This window comes from Talpa occidentalis, unplaced genomic scaffold (genome assembly GCF_014898055.3).
Source record: "Talpa occidentalis isolate TD23 unplaced genomic scaffold, MPIMG_talOcc4v2.1 talOcc4.3, whole genome shotgun sequence".
NCBI classification, from domain to species: Eukaryota; Metazoa; Chordata; class Mammalia; order Eulipotyphla; family Talpidae; genus Talpa; species Talpa occidentalis.
The window spans coordinates 148298154-148312663 of record NW_023603184.1 but is presented as its reverse complement, the minus strand read 5'-3'; the positions used below and the strand labels follow the sequence as shown (position 1 = coordinate 148312663).

The 14510-nt window shown below is 43.8% G+C and overlaps 1 protein-coding gene across 1 annotated transcript; it reads right to left on the bottom strand.

Moving 5' to 3' along the window:
- Window positions 1-10130: 10130 nt before the first annotated feature.
- LOC119255217 (UDP-glucuronosyltransferase 1A7-like) lies at window positions 10131-13088 on the bottom strand. Its single transcript, XM_037522159.2, has 2 exons — window positions 12164-13088; window positions 10131-10175 (listed from the first exon to the last, which is right to left on the bottom strand). Exons 1-2 carry the CDS (start codon window positions 13016-13018, stop codon window positions 10131-10133), a joined length of 900 nt encoding a protein of 299 aa, XP_037378056.2. The 5' UTR covers window positions 13019-13088.
- Between the last annotated feature and the right edge of the window lie 1422 nt (window positions 13089-14510).

Sequence of the window (14510 nt, the reverse complement as noted above, 5' to 3'; positions counted from 1 at the left end):
CTAGTCTCGCTCTGCTCTAGTTTCCCTTTTTTCACCCTCTTTTAATGCTCATGTCAACTCTCTGACTAGATTGAACCATCCATAGTGAGACATGACCCTCCTGTTTGAAAGATGAGTTTACAGCTGTGGTAGAGATTGGATAACACGCAGATTATGTAACAGAGCATAGATAAGGAAATGCGTAATAATTACCAATTACAGTGCAAGTTTTGCAGGTTAGGGTCACGGTGTTATCTCTTACGTACCATTTAAAGCAAAAATCCCAGTTTTTGCAATAGTAAATATGAGCCTTGAAAGAGCGTGCCCAGTGATTCCAGCCTGCCCGAGTGGGTGTCTGTGGGGTGTCTGGCTGGGCTGAGTCTCTGGTTGTGGAGGTGTCTACTGTCTGCACCCCGGAGTCCCGGGGGCAGCACCCAAGAAGAAGGTGAACAACATAAGAGGAACGTCCACCTGAGCGAGACTCGAGAATGTCGGGGTTGGGCCCAAGGTTAACTAAATCCGCGTTCCACAGTTCCCTGGACTGACAAGTCCTCCTTCCTCCCACGTGCCGCTCCCTCAGCCCCTCCTGGGCCCCGCCCTCATAACAGCAGGTGAGGCTCAGATCTACTGCCTGATCTGTAGGTCCTCGGAAGGGCCTGGGTGCAATGTGTGCGACGCTGACTCCGGAAATACAATTCGAGGCAATAGGTAGTTTTCAATTTTCTAGTGGCCACATTTTAAAAACAAACAGATGAAATTCACTTTCGTATTTGCCGAACCCAAGAGATGCCCCAGGTGACCACTTCTGCAGTCACCAACATAGAAGTGAGGTCATTTACATCCTCCTTTTCACACTCAGCCTTCAGAGTCAATGTGGCTTTGACACGCCAGTGGAGCTGGTCTGACGAGCCACATTTCAAGCGTGTCACAGCCACGTGTGTCCGGCGGCTGCCCCTAGGACAGGGCGGGACAGCCCTAGCCACGCAGAGTCCCCGACGAGCAGGGTTGGCACCACCTGGGGTCTTGGCAGGAGTGTAAATGTAGGGTCCCGCTGCAGACCCCCCAGAACCTGCCCATGAATGAGCTCCCAGAGGATCCCCAAGGATCTGTGGGCACGTTATCTCTGAGGCATCTGTTCCTCTCTTCCCCAAGCTGTCGAGGGAAGCCAGAGTGTAGGGGACTCCCCCCTGTCCCCAGTGAATCCATTTCCCACACTCACATGGTTTCTCTCCCAGTGCCCGTCTGCCTAAGAGAATGTGTGACGAAAGTGCCCCCGCCTCCTGCCCACATGCCCTTTCCGAGTACAGTCTCCCCCTTCGCTGCGTATATTTTACGACAATTAAAAAATATAAAATTAAAACAAACATAACAATGTAAAATAAAAACCTTCATTCCAGTCCTCTTTCTCTCATTTTATTCCAGATGCCCATCACTCCACAGAAGGACAGTCCCGGCTCAACAGAAGGAACTGTTACAATAAAGGGGGAAATCCCCAAAATGCACCCCCATGCCAACCCCCACCCAGACTTAAACACCTATTTCAGTTTCAGCCTCTCCCCAGGTGTCACCCTAAACCATACTCTCTGGAATTCCTGTCAGAAGGTCACCTGCATGACAGGACCCCCTGCCTGACGGGGAGGGATGGGGCTTCCCTTGAGATAACTGATTCTTCTGCTATAACCTTGCCCCACCCTCTCTCTGTCTACAAATACCCTTCTTTCTGTGTGAGGATCGACAGGGCATTGCGGCCTGATCCATGAATCACCTGCTGTAGCCAAGTAGATGTGGGAAACTCTACGCCCATTAGCTCCCCACCTAGCCCCCTCCCCAGCCTCTGAGAAGCACCATTCTCTGCTTCTGTCTATAAACAACGCCTATTCTCGGAGCCTCATCCAGTGGATCACGCAGCATGTGCCCTTTTGTGGCCAATAAGAAACAGGTATCAGTACTCAAGTTTAACTGAGCCGCCGAGCAACCTCTACAAAGATGCTCAGGAATTCCTTCCTTGTGCAGGCGAGTCACAGGCACTCAGCTACCAGACCCTTTCCCTCCTTCCTCGTGCATTTATGAAACACCTCAGGACCTGGCCACGCCGAGCATTGCACCCCCAACTTCCCTCACAGACAGGATTACGTTCACCCCTTAAAAATGCCTCAAGGGGAGATGGACAAATTCCTACAACTCTACAATCACCCAAAGCTAGATAAAGAAGAAATAGAACACCTAAACAGACCAATTACAAGCAGCAAAATTGAAATGGTAATCAAAAACCTCCCCAAAAACAAAAGCCCAGGACCTGATGGATTTACAAATGAATTCTACCAAACATTCAGAGACGAATTAGTGCCTATCCTTCACAAACTCTTCCAAAAATTGAGAAGGAAGGGACAATACCAAACACGTTCTATGAAGCCAATATTACACTAATACCAAAACCGAATAAGGACAACACAAAAAAGGAAAACTACAGGCCAATCTCCCTTATGAACAACTGATGCAAAAATCCTCAATAAAATTTTAGCTATCAGAATCCAACAATGTATCCATAAGATAATTCACCACGACCAAGTTGGATTCATTCCAGGGGCACAAGGATGGTTTAACATCCGAAAATCAATCAACGTTATCCAACACATCAACAAAAGAATATAAAAACCATATGATAATATCAATAGATGCTGAGAAAGCTTTCGACAAAGTGCAACACCCATTCATGATAAAAGCCCTTGAAATTCTTGGGATACAAGGAACATACCTCAACAACATAAAGGCCATCGATGACAAGCCAACAGCCAGTATCATTCTCAATGGTGAAAAGCTGAAAGCAATTCCATTAAGATCTGGAACAAGACAAGGATGTCCACTCTCACCACTGCTTTTCAATATAATACTGGAAGTCCTAGCCAGAGCAATAAGACAAGAGAAAGACATCCAAGGAATCCAAATAGGAAAAGAAGAAGTCAAACTATCACTATTTGCAGATGATATGATAATATACATAGAGAACCCCAAAATCTCCACAGAAAAACTAATTCAACTCATCAGTCAGTTCAGTAAAGTGGCAGGATACAAAATCACATGCAAAAGTCAGTAGCCTTCCTATACACAAACAATAAATCTGAAGAAGAAGAAATCAAAAACCACCCCTTTATAATTGAAACCAAAAAAATCAAATATTTGGGAATAAATCTAACAAAAGAGGTAAAGGACCTATACAAAGAAAACTATAAAACACTGTTAAAAGAAATAGAAGAAGACACAAAGAAATGGAAAGACATCCCCTGCTCATGGATTGGAAGAATAAACATTATTAAAATGGCCATCCTACCAAAAGCAATATACAGATTCAATGCTATTCCAATCAAAATCTCAATGGCATTCTTCAAAGAAATAGAACAATTATTGATGAAATTCATATGGAATCACCAAAACCCCGAATAGCCAAAGCTCTCCTGAAAAAAAAAGAAGGAAATGGAGGCATCAAACTCCCAGACTTCAAACTATACTACAAGCCATAATCATCAAAACTGCATGTATTGGAACAAGAACAGACATACAGACCAATGGAATCGCATAGAAAATCCAGAAATAAACCCACAGATTTATGGTCAACTAATCTTTGACAAAGGAGCAAAGACTATGCATTGGAGCAAAGAAAGTTTGTTCAATAAATGGTGCTGGGAAAACTGGGTCGCTACATGCAAAAGAATGAAGCTTGACCACTACCTCACACCATACACAAAAATCAACTCAAAATGGATTAAAGAACTAGACATAAGACCTGAAACCATAAAATACATAGAAGGAAATATAGGCGAAACACTACGGGATTTGCACATCAAAGACATCTTTACAGACACATCACCCAAAGCAGTGATAGTGAAGAAAAGATAAACAGCTGGGACTACATCAAATTAAAGAGCTTCTGCACAGCAAAAGAGACAATAACAAAAACAAAGAGAAACCCCACCAACTGGGAGAACATTTTGCACCCAACACTAATGATAAAGGACTGATCACAAAAATCTGCAAAGAGCTGATGAGACTCAGCAACAACAAAGAAAATAACCCAGTCAAAAAATGGGCAGAAGAGCTAAAAAGAAACTTCTCTGAAGAGGAAATGCAAATGGCCAACAGACATATGAAAAAATGTTCAACATCACTTGTCATCAGGGAAATGCAAATCAAAACTACCATGAGATACCATCTCACACCAGTGAGAATGGCACATATTAAAAAAACTAGCAACAACAAATGTTGGCGAGGATGTGGAGAAAAAGGAACTCTTGTGCACTGTTGGTGGGAGTGCAAACTGGTCCAACCACTATGGAGAGCTGTGTGGAGATTTCTGGACCTACTAAACATAGAGCTTCCATATGATCCAGCAATTCCACTCCTAGGTATTTACCCAAAGGACACAGAAACATCAATTCCAAAGAGCACCTGCACTCCTATGTTTATAGCAGCACTGTTTACAATAGCTAAGCTTTGGAAACAACCCAAATGCCCAAAAATAGATGACTGGATCAAGAAGATGTGGTACATATATACCATGGAATATTACTCAGCATTCAAAAAGATAAACACATGCAATTTGCAGCAACATGGATGGCACTGGAAGGGATCATGCTCAGCGAAATAAGCCAAAAAGAAAAAGAAAAATACCGGATGGTCTCACTCATAGCAGGAATCTAGAAAACTTAAATAAGGGACCAGGAAAATGAATATAAGAAAGTGAAAATCAAAATCAACAAAAACTATGAACCAGAGACACTTTTTTGGGGTGGGGGGGCGGGAGGGGAAGGATTGGGGTCAGAATGGGGCGTTTGCAATTGTATGGGGGAATATAAAAATAAAATTTAAGATTAAAAAAATAATAATAATAAAATGTAAAACAAATAAATGAGATCCTTATAGAGATTTTGTTAAAAAAAAATAAAATAAAATTATATTTGGAAATATAAAAAAAAAAAAATGCCTCAAGGCCAGGTCAGGACTGGTGAGGTCCCCGCCTGTGACCAAGCTGGGAACAGCCAGGCACAACAAGCATCCCTGCCCCCTCCCCCAGCCCAACCCCTGCCCAGAAACCCAATCCTCATGCTCACTGTGGGGCCTCTGCTCCCTTTCCCAATACCCAGAGGCCCTGGGGGGTAAATCTGAATTTTGAGAAGCAATTGGCTAAAATACAGGACGTGGGTGAACAGGTCCAGTGACCCTGAGGCAGGCGTCACTGTGTTCAGGGTGCAGGGGCGAAACCCACAGGCTGAGGTGTCGACATGCTAATAACCGTCCTGGGGTGACACGCTCTAGCCCACCCAAGAGTTCACCCATCCAGAGTGTACTCCCGACACCAGGCTGGGTGCCGGAGAAGGGGCAGGAAACCCGGGTACAGCTCCTGCCACCAGCGCAGTGAAGTGTGGCCGACGCTATCGGAGCTTTGTCAGAGAATTCACCCATCGCATGGAGCAAAGGGTGCCACCGGGCCCCTCAAGGACCCCTAGCTGGAGCGTGTGACCTGACCCGGGATCACGGAAAGTTGCCCAAGGAAGTCTCACTGAAGCCCAGGTGGCAAGGATGCGTGAATTCAGCTCGGCTATGGATGAGAGAAGCGGACCCCGGGAGAGGAGGAGCAGGTGAGAGGGCCCAGCGATGTGGACCGTGGGGGGACGAGAGGCCGGAAGCAGCGGTGTGGCTGCCACCTGAGGAGGGCGGGCCTGCGGCCGGAGGGACAGCGGCACCAGGTGACTCAGAGTTTTGTCAATTGCGTTGACAGCGTCGTGGGTCCCCATGTCCATACCAAACGCCACAAGCTAAAACTTGTCCAAGCAAACCACGCTTGGCCGCCCAGTCCAGTCCCCGCCCCGGCCGCCGGGGAGACAAAGCCGGCACGTGGCCATGTGGCTCTGCACTCGGGGCACCGGGCATCCCCTGGCAGCAGAGCAGCAGACTCGGGGCCTCTGGCAGAGGCCAGCACAAGGACGCAGCCCAGACAGTGGGCTCAGCAGAAAGCAGACCGGGGCCAGCACCCCAGTGCTCATTTCTGCTTCACAGGAGCACACTGACAAGCGCTCAGACAAGCTACAACATGGAACATTCTAGCACACCCTGGCCCAGTCCCTACAACAACCACCGCCTTCCCTTAAAAGGCAGGAAGCTTCATAGTATTAAAACAAACCATGCACATGGGAAATGTCCTCACGTTCTGATTCACACAAACCAACTGTTGAAAGACTGGTCTTCGCTTTTTGAAATCGCGGTAAGTCTATCTGATGTGGAGTCACCCTCTTAACCATTTCAAAGAGTCCAATTCAGGGAAACTTCGCACAGTCACGAGGTGGGACATCTCGGCTGTCTCCTTCCAGAACACTCATCACCCCAAAAGGAAGCACTTCCCATTAAGTGCTCCCCACTCCCTTCCCCACAACCTTTGGAGGCCTCCTTTGTCTTTATGGATTTGCCCTTTCTAGATACTTCCTGTAATTGGGATTGTACAACATGAGCCTTTTGTGTGTCTGCTCCTTCCCTTGGCATCATGCATGTTGCAGCCTGTGTCAGGACTCACTCATTTTTATGCTAGAATAACCCACCGTGGAAGAGACTGCTTGGTGCTGGTCCATCCTTCAGCATGTTGTGCACTTGCGGTGTCACCACCTCTGGCAATTGTGGATAGTGCTGCTACGAGCATTCCCGCACACATACTTGCTTCAATGCCTGTGTTCAATTATTTGGGTAAATATTTATTCAGGAATGGCTCCTGGGCCATAGGATAATCTGGGTTTAACTTACGAAGGACCTGCCAAACTTCCCACAGCAGCTACATCATTTCACTTGTGCCACCACTTGCTCCACATTCCTGCCCACTTGTTATTTTCCGTTTTTTCCCAAGTATGACCATATTAGGTGTGAAGTGGTATCTCCCTGTGGTATGCACTTGCATTCCTCTAACACTTGCTATTTAGCATCTTTTCATGTGCTTATTGGCCATGTCTGTATCTTTTCTGAAGACATGTCTACTCAAGGTTTTTGGCATCTTCTAATCAGTTCTTTACTGATTTTTGGATACTAGAATCTTAGACTTATGATTTGCAAATATTTTCTCCCATTCTTTGGGTTATCTATTTGCTCTCTTGAGAATGTCCTTTGAAGCACAAATTTTTTCGTTTTGACGAAATCCAATTGGTCTCTTTTCTCTTTGTTTCTTGTGCTTTTCACGTTATATGTAAGAAACCATCGCCAAATCCCAGGTTATGAAAATTGCTCAAAGTTTTCTTCTAAGGGTTTTATAATTTTACCTTGTGTGTTTATAAAACTTGAATATGTGGGTCTTTCACCCATTTTAATTTAATTTGTATTTATAGTGTGAGGTAAGGGTCCAACTTTACTGTTTTGCAAACTGATACTCGGTTGTCCCAGGACCATGTGTTGAAGGGACTGTTCTTCCCTCACTGAGTGTTTTTGGCGACTTTGTCAAAAACCGATTAGCCATAGATGCATAGGTTCTAAATTCCCAATTCTGTTCTAGTCCACTGATCTTTATGTGAAAGACAATTTTTAGACAGCTTGGGTAATTTAATTATAGACTGGAAATTGGGTAATATTGAAGAATTATTGATACTGTTTGCAACAATAATGTGGTTATGAAACAAATTTTCCTTACCTTTTATATTTAGGGAAGTATTTAAGCATGGAATAAAATATAAAGATCTAGCTTTAAAAATGACAGTCAAACTTTTCTTAGAAGATAAACAAGGGTAGATGAACAAGTACAGCAAAATATGGAAAATTCTTTAACTTGGAGATGAGTAAATGTGTGTTCATTATCCTATAATCTCGCCATCTGTGCACATTTGAAAACCTGGATAACAAAAGTTGAATTAAATCGTCTTGGTGGAAGGCCTTGGGCTTACCCACTAACAGCTAAATTTAAATTTGAATTTTGGAATAAAGTCAGAAGCTGAGAGACTTGGGGAAGGTCTTTTATTGCTGTGTAACTCCCCCTCCTGCTGTCCTCCAGTCATTGTATAGACTGAACTTGCATTTTTTTCCAGCAAGACCTAGTAATCAACTCTCATGGAATTCACCAAAAATTGAAAAAGACTGGAAATGATATCTGGGTTATTTTTGCCGTTAAAATGATTTTCATTTTCTCCTGAATGATAATCTGCTGTACTTGCAACATGTTTTACTTAGTTATTTTTACTTTTTATTTATTATTTATTTTTAACTGAGTCATGCTGAGGCATCCCATCAGGGATGACCACCATGGTGTACCCACCACCAACTCACCCATATTCCACCTCCACAGACCATTGTGCTTCCTCCCCTCTTGATTCTTTCCACTCCCCCACACACCCTTGCTGCTTCAGTTCTGTACTCGGCTGTCAAAGGTTAGTTTTTCACCTGGTCTTTATCTGACTATTAATTGTGTTACTTTATATTTCACGGATTAGTATTTATTTTTCTCCCTCTGACTTGTTTCACTTAACATTATCCTTTCAAGCTGCATCCATGTGGACATAAATGGCATGAGTTTATCTTTTTTGATCGCTGAGTAGTATTCCACTGTGTATACATACACACCACATCATCGGGATCCAGTCATCTGTTCTGGTAACATATTTAATTACACCCCTGAACATAATTCCCCTGAACAGACTCAATGAGATCATGTTACAGGAGACTCTCAGGAAAACTTCCTGAAATGCCCACACACATGATGAACCCACATATATTCTATCATCAAACCATGTAGTCTTCCCATCAGACAGGTGATGCTGTAACTATGACTCCTGCTCTCAAACAAGATTCAACGAACTGTGTGCCTTTTCCTAAAAACTGTGTGCCTTTCCTAAAAGCCTGTCCATGTGAAACCAGCCTGGAGAAATAGACAATACCCTTCAGTTCTCTGATGAAAATTTACTTCAAACTGTGCTTTATCCAAGGTGCTGTGTTAAAAGTTCCCCTTGAGATCTGAATTTCTGTTTGAAAATTATGCTTTATATTTACATTTATAAATATATGCTTAGATGTATGAATATAGATAACCTTCCATATATTTAAAACATTTTGGACACACATATTCATAAATTATAAAACCATATATCTTACATGTCTTCATACATAAATATTTACATAAGAGAGAACACTTGTTAGTGGTAGGTATAAAGTCACATATGGCTTGGTATAGCTCTAAATCCCTTTGCGTGACCCATGAACAGGTTGAAGCCAATATGAGTTCAGGAGGTGGCAGGGCCCCACCCTGGGGTGGGGTTGGGTGGTGCCTGGGTGAGGCCTGCAGCTGTAAAGGGTCGAGGTTCAGCCTCTCAGGCCTGGTGGCACCTGCATCTCCCCGCTATGGGAGAACCACAGCCAGATTTGCCAAGAACGGAGCCATGCATATTTTGACAGGCTAAACAGTAGTGTTATTTATTTTTAGGAAGACCATTATTTCATTTTCCCATCAGGTGGCTGAAAAGTCACCCATTTACCAAGTACCCGCTGAGCAAGTGGGCACCTCTGTGCCGCCTTCTCCCCGCCCTTAGTCTGCGACCACCGGTCCAAGTGAATGAGAGTTCTCAGTGTTGGCCTCACTGAGGAAGGTTTAGTTCTCACCCCTCTCCAGGCTAACATGGGCCAGACCTGTTCTGGACTTAGGAGTGGCTTGCTGAGCTGAGCGTTGGTGCTGGAGAAGCCACTGTCCTACATCCAAGCAAACATGAAAGGCACAGCAAGCTTGGTGCTGGATGGTCTGTGAAGTTAGAGGCCACATTCCTCACCCCCTTTTCCAGGCAAGCTTCCCATCCCGGCTTGGAATCACCTTCTCTCGGAAGCCCTCCCTGATTCCCCAGACAGGACTCAGGGGCCCACTTTCTGTGTGTTTTGCACACTGTGAGGTCATTTCCATTTCCAAGGCGGCCCTTGCACCACAGCTCCTCCAACCCTCCTTCCTTTAGCACAGACCTAATAGGATTCTGAACTCAGTTCTGGAAAACTTGAATGGAGAACCACCACATTCCAGGTACACTCAATGTGACTGAGGCTAAATGGTTAAATTGCTTTCAGAATTTAAATCACAAAAGTGGGGGGAAAAGGTATCTAAACTTTCCTCTGACACTTGTTTTTCACAAGGACAGCAGTGCCTGCAGGCTTCTCTACTCATGTTGAGCTGAGTCCCCAGGCAGCTGGAGCCAGGAGACCTGAAATGCAGAGGAGAGGGGCCACCCAGAGGCAAAGGGCCAACAGAGCCCCCAAACCCGGGTATCTGAAGAAAATCTCCTCATACTGCTCCTTGTTTAAACGGCCCTATAACTACCCCTTGAACCTGACCAAGTCTCCACATGTCTTTGCCTCAGCCCACTTCTTAAGCCAATAAAATTGAACTCCTTTGTTGTTAATCCTGATCCCCAAAATCCTATAGAACCTCATCCCCTTTCTTAGTTAGGGAAGCAGATTTGAGTTTATCTCCTGTGTCCTTGCCAACTGATTTGCAGTTAATCTTCTTGTTGCAAACCCCAGTGCCATGGTATCCGGCCCACGCGTACCCAGTTCCGTGATATCAGTAACCTGCATGACAGCTACCCAGCAAATTCTATGGCATTGAGGACCTTCTAGAAAGAAATGAAAGGCTTTAATTTTGAACCTCTGGGAAGCTCTATTCTAGTCACCCCTGGAATGTGCTGGGGAGAAAAAGATTAATGACATCACCCAGAAAAATGTCTCCTTTTTTGAGAGGTGAAGGACAAAATGTCCAAGCCCAGGGAAAAGCGGGAAGTGAGACATCTGGAAAGAGTTGTCCATATAGACCAGGACAGAGGCAGCTTGCAAAGGTGCAAAGGTCAAAGGACATGAGCCAACCCTAAATGAAGCCATTTGGAAGCCAGTTTCATTGCAAAATTGCCCTAACTGCATGCGCTTGTTACCTCATGCAGCAGCGCGCAATGTTTTGTTTCATTTCAGGGTGAATAGAGTACTACAGTATGTCTAGAACTAATGTTTTCTATAAGACTTCCTGTCTTCCTCAGAGACCCCACTTCTGACTTTGCCCTGGGGAGCCCAGAAATCTTGTCCCCCCACCTCTGCAAATACAGGAAAAGTAAGCAAATTAGGTTTGGATGGCCCGTGAGCTAAGAACGCTTTGTACATTTTTAAAGAGCGGTGAACAAGCAAACAAAAAAGATTATGCAACAGTAAACAAGCAAATACAAAATAATTATGAATAACTAAATATAGGGCCTCAAGGTGGCACTGGGGTTAAAGTCTCTGTGCTATCAAGCTATCACCAGCCACTGGGGCCTGAGTTCCATCCCTGGCCAGGGAGCTGACCCACATGTGATGCTACAGACCTCTCCTGTCTCGACCGCTGCTCCCCTCAGCATTGATTTCAGTGGATCTGCCTGTTCTGCTCCCCACTCCTTCTGGTGAATCCTTTCACCCCTCCACCCACAACTTTGGCCTCCATCCCAGTTCTTGTATACATAAGTAAAAAAAAATTTTTAAATGATAACAACTAAATGTATGTTTTACCAGTAATCTTGCTCCTAGGATCCTAGCCTATTGATGAAGAGCAAAAATATAGAAAGGCAAAGAGAGTTTTTAAGAATGTTTAATAAGCCTTGCTTATAGAAGGAAGAAGTGGAAAAATATAACTATCTGAATGTTAGTTAGTTGAATAAACTAAGTGCATGCAGGCCAAGTCATTTTATGCAGTGATCAAAAAGAATGTAGCAGATTTTAAGGCTGTGAAGATGGCCATACCTTATCGACAAGTTAAAAAAGCAAAGTAAAGAGCGATATAGCCTTCTGAGACTAGATTGTGTTTTAATGAGGTGACACTTGACATTAACCATATCAGACACCTTTCAAAATAACTGGGAAAAAAGATCAAAACTGCTATGAACGTTTTTCCAGAAGCATGACCTGCATTAGTAAAAAGGAAAGTTTCTTACTGAGTTTTTCAGTACTTTTTCCAAAAACATTACTTTAAATTGCACATGGGAGTTATAAACAATGACACCAGTTGTCTATCCTGACATACAATGAAAAGATTTGACAAAATGATCCATTTGATCAGAAAGGCATGCCAAATGCAACACGTGTGAACAAGAAGTCACCATCCAGCAAGGACCCAGGTTGTTTTAAGTCATGGCCAGATTGTTCTTGATAGGCTGAAGGACAGGTGACTTACCTTAGACAGTGGTTTTAGCTGGTGGCAGTTGATGCCTCCAATGAAGACCATGTTGGGCATCACGGGTCTTGGATATTCCAAAACAAAGTCAGCTCGAATCAGCCAGATGGATGCATGGCTGTAGAGATCGTAGGGCGTGACGGGTGTTTGCAGGATCTCAGAGGCAACCTCTAAAGCAGTTTTGAGAAAATAGGGGCAAAATATATGTTCCTGCATGTGCAAGTAATGATTCTGCATTCTCTCCCAGAAAGTCATGACATCTGAGAATAACGAGAATGTCCTAGGGACGTAAGAAAGAGGGTTGGGACTCTGTGTCCCTTCGTCCGTATAATGGCAAAAAGCTCCCCTGGTGAAGATCACAGAAGGGACTGACAGGTACTTGGCTACAATTAAGCCACACATGTCAAAAGGATCTAGAAACACAGCATCAAAAGTACTCTCTTCTAAGAATTTCACTAATTTTTTGTCCTTAAACAAACCCCTACATTGTGAAAAAAAGTATTCAAAAATAGAGCTGCGAGCTTTCAACATAGCAAATAAAGCATTTCCTCTATCTTCCCACTGAGCATCCGTAAAAATCTTCAATTCTTTGTTCACCTCCTCCGCTGTGTGACCTGTGGCATAAATCTTCAATGTAAGGTTGAGGTGGCTGTCCACATGCAAATTCATCTCTGGCGAGACCATGACCAGCTCATGTCCTCTGTGGAGGAGCTCCTTCACAACCTCTCGCATGGTGAACCAGTGGCTCCCGCCCATGGGCACCACCAGCAGCTTGCCTGCCTCTGCAAAGCCGGATGTCAGCAGGAGAGACACACAGAGTGGCAGGAAACCAGTCAAAATCGCAGGAGCCATCATATAACTGCAGCCCAGAGCGATCCAAGGATTCTAACCTTGTGTAACAGTTGGTGGCAGGACAGGTATAAAACCTGCCCTAGGAGAGGGCGTGTTTTCATGCATTCAAAAGAAAGATTAACTCGTGGCCAATGATTGGCTCACAAGAACGGTAGCTACTGAGTAGTGTATTCACAGGCAACTGTTTGTTGGTGGCAGATAACAGTAACTTTTGCTCTTTGGCTTAGATTCCGTGAATTGTACTGCAATACCCATTTAGAAACCTAATTGTTAAGCAATGTTTTTAGACCTTGAGGACTCAGAAAGATTAAAAAAGTTTTTTTCAATAAAACTGATATTGTTGAAATTTGTCTCAAAGTAAAATTTGTATTTTACCCTCAGACTACCAAAGACAGCCCAGCAAAAATATTGGCATTTCGGGTGCCAAGGAAGCACTTGAAGTCCCTGGCCCCCACCACCTTCCAGGCAGTAGAGGTAGAATTCCTGAGGGTCTCTGCAATGCCTGGCAGGGTCTTTTTTTTTTTTTAAGATTTATTTATTTATTTATACAAGCACTGGGTACAGTCAGAAGTGCGGGAGGGTGAGAGAAATCACCAGAGCCAGAGCAGGGAACAGAACAGGCAGACTGGCGAAGTACACTGCTGAGAGGAGCAGCAGGCGCGGGAGGGGAGCAGCAAGCGTGGCGGGAGAGGTCTGTGCACCATGTGGGACCCTTGCTGGCGGCTGGCCTGGGATCAAACGTGTGCTGCAGAGGCTGTGCACAGCTTCGCAGCTCAGCGCTCATCCACTGCGCCACAAGGAGAGACCCTAACCTATATTTTTAATTAAACTAAATTTGTGATTTTCTTTTCTACAAATAAAACCTTAATCACAGGCTACTGATAATTGCTACCGGACATGGGAGGAAGAAATAAGACAAATTATTATTCTGGAATATATACTGGAGACTAAACACAATGTACTCTAAGAATAGAAGTACAGGGCACTTCCTGATTCATTCAGTCGAAAAGAACTTCAACAGAATTAGTGTGCAATAGAGAGAGAGAAGAGAGAAAGGACACAGTTTCCCAATAAAACACCCAAAGTTACATCATAGAATCAATCCATGAAAGTAGCATTGCCATACAGTATAACTAGACAGACACTACAAGAAAGCAAAAGACTATAGAACAATACCTCTCAGCAGCACGGATGCCAAATGTTTAGTAAATCAAATTCAATAATATAAATATACAAAAAGATATAGATTACATATATGTATAACATAAAAATATAATACACCAAACGAAGTGGGATTTACCCCAGGAAAGTAAGTCTATTTTAACATTAAAAAAAAATTAATCAGGGTAACTACCATATAAATTAACTAAAAAAGTAAAGCCATGCAATCATCTCACAGACACAGAAAGTATATTTGACAGAATACAGCATCCATACCTGAGAAAAATTCTTTGCAAAGTAGGATAAGAAAAGAAGTTTCTCAACCTAAGAAAGG

Coding starts and splice junctions, on each gene's coding strand:
- LOC119255217 (XM_037522159.2), bottom strand. CDS start 13,018: ATGATGGCTCCTGCGATTTTGACTGGTTTCCTGCCACTCTGTGTGTCT. Junction 10,176..12,163: donor AGCTAAAACCACTGTCTAAG/GTAAGTCACCTG, acceptor TCTGCATTTCAG/GTCTCCTGGCTCCAGCTGCC.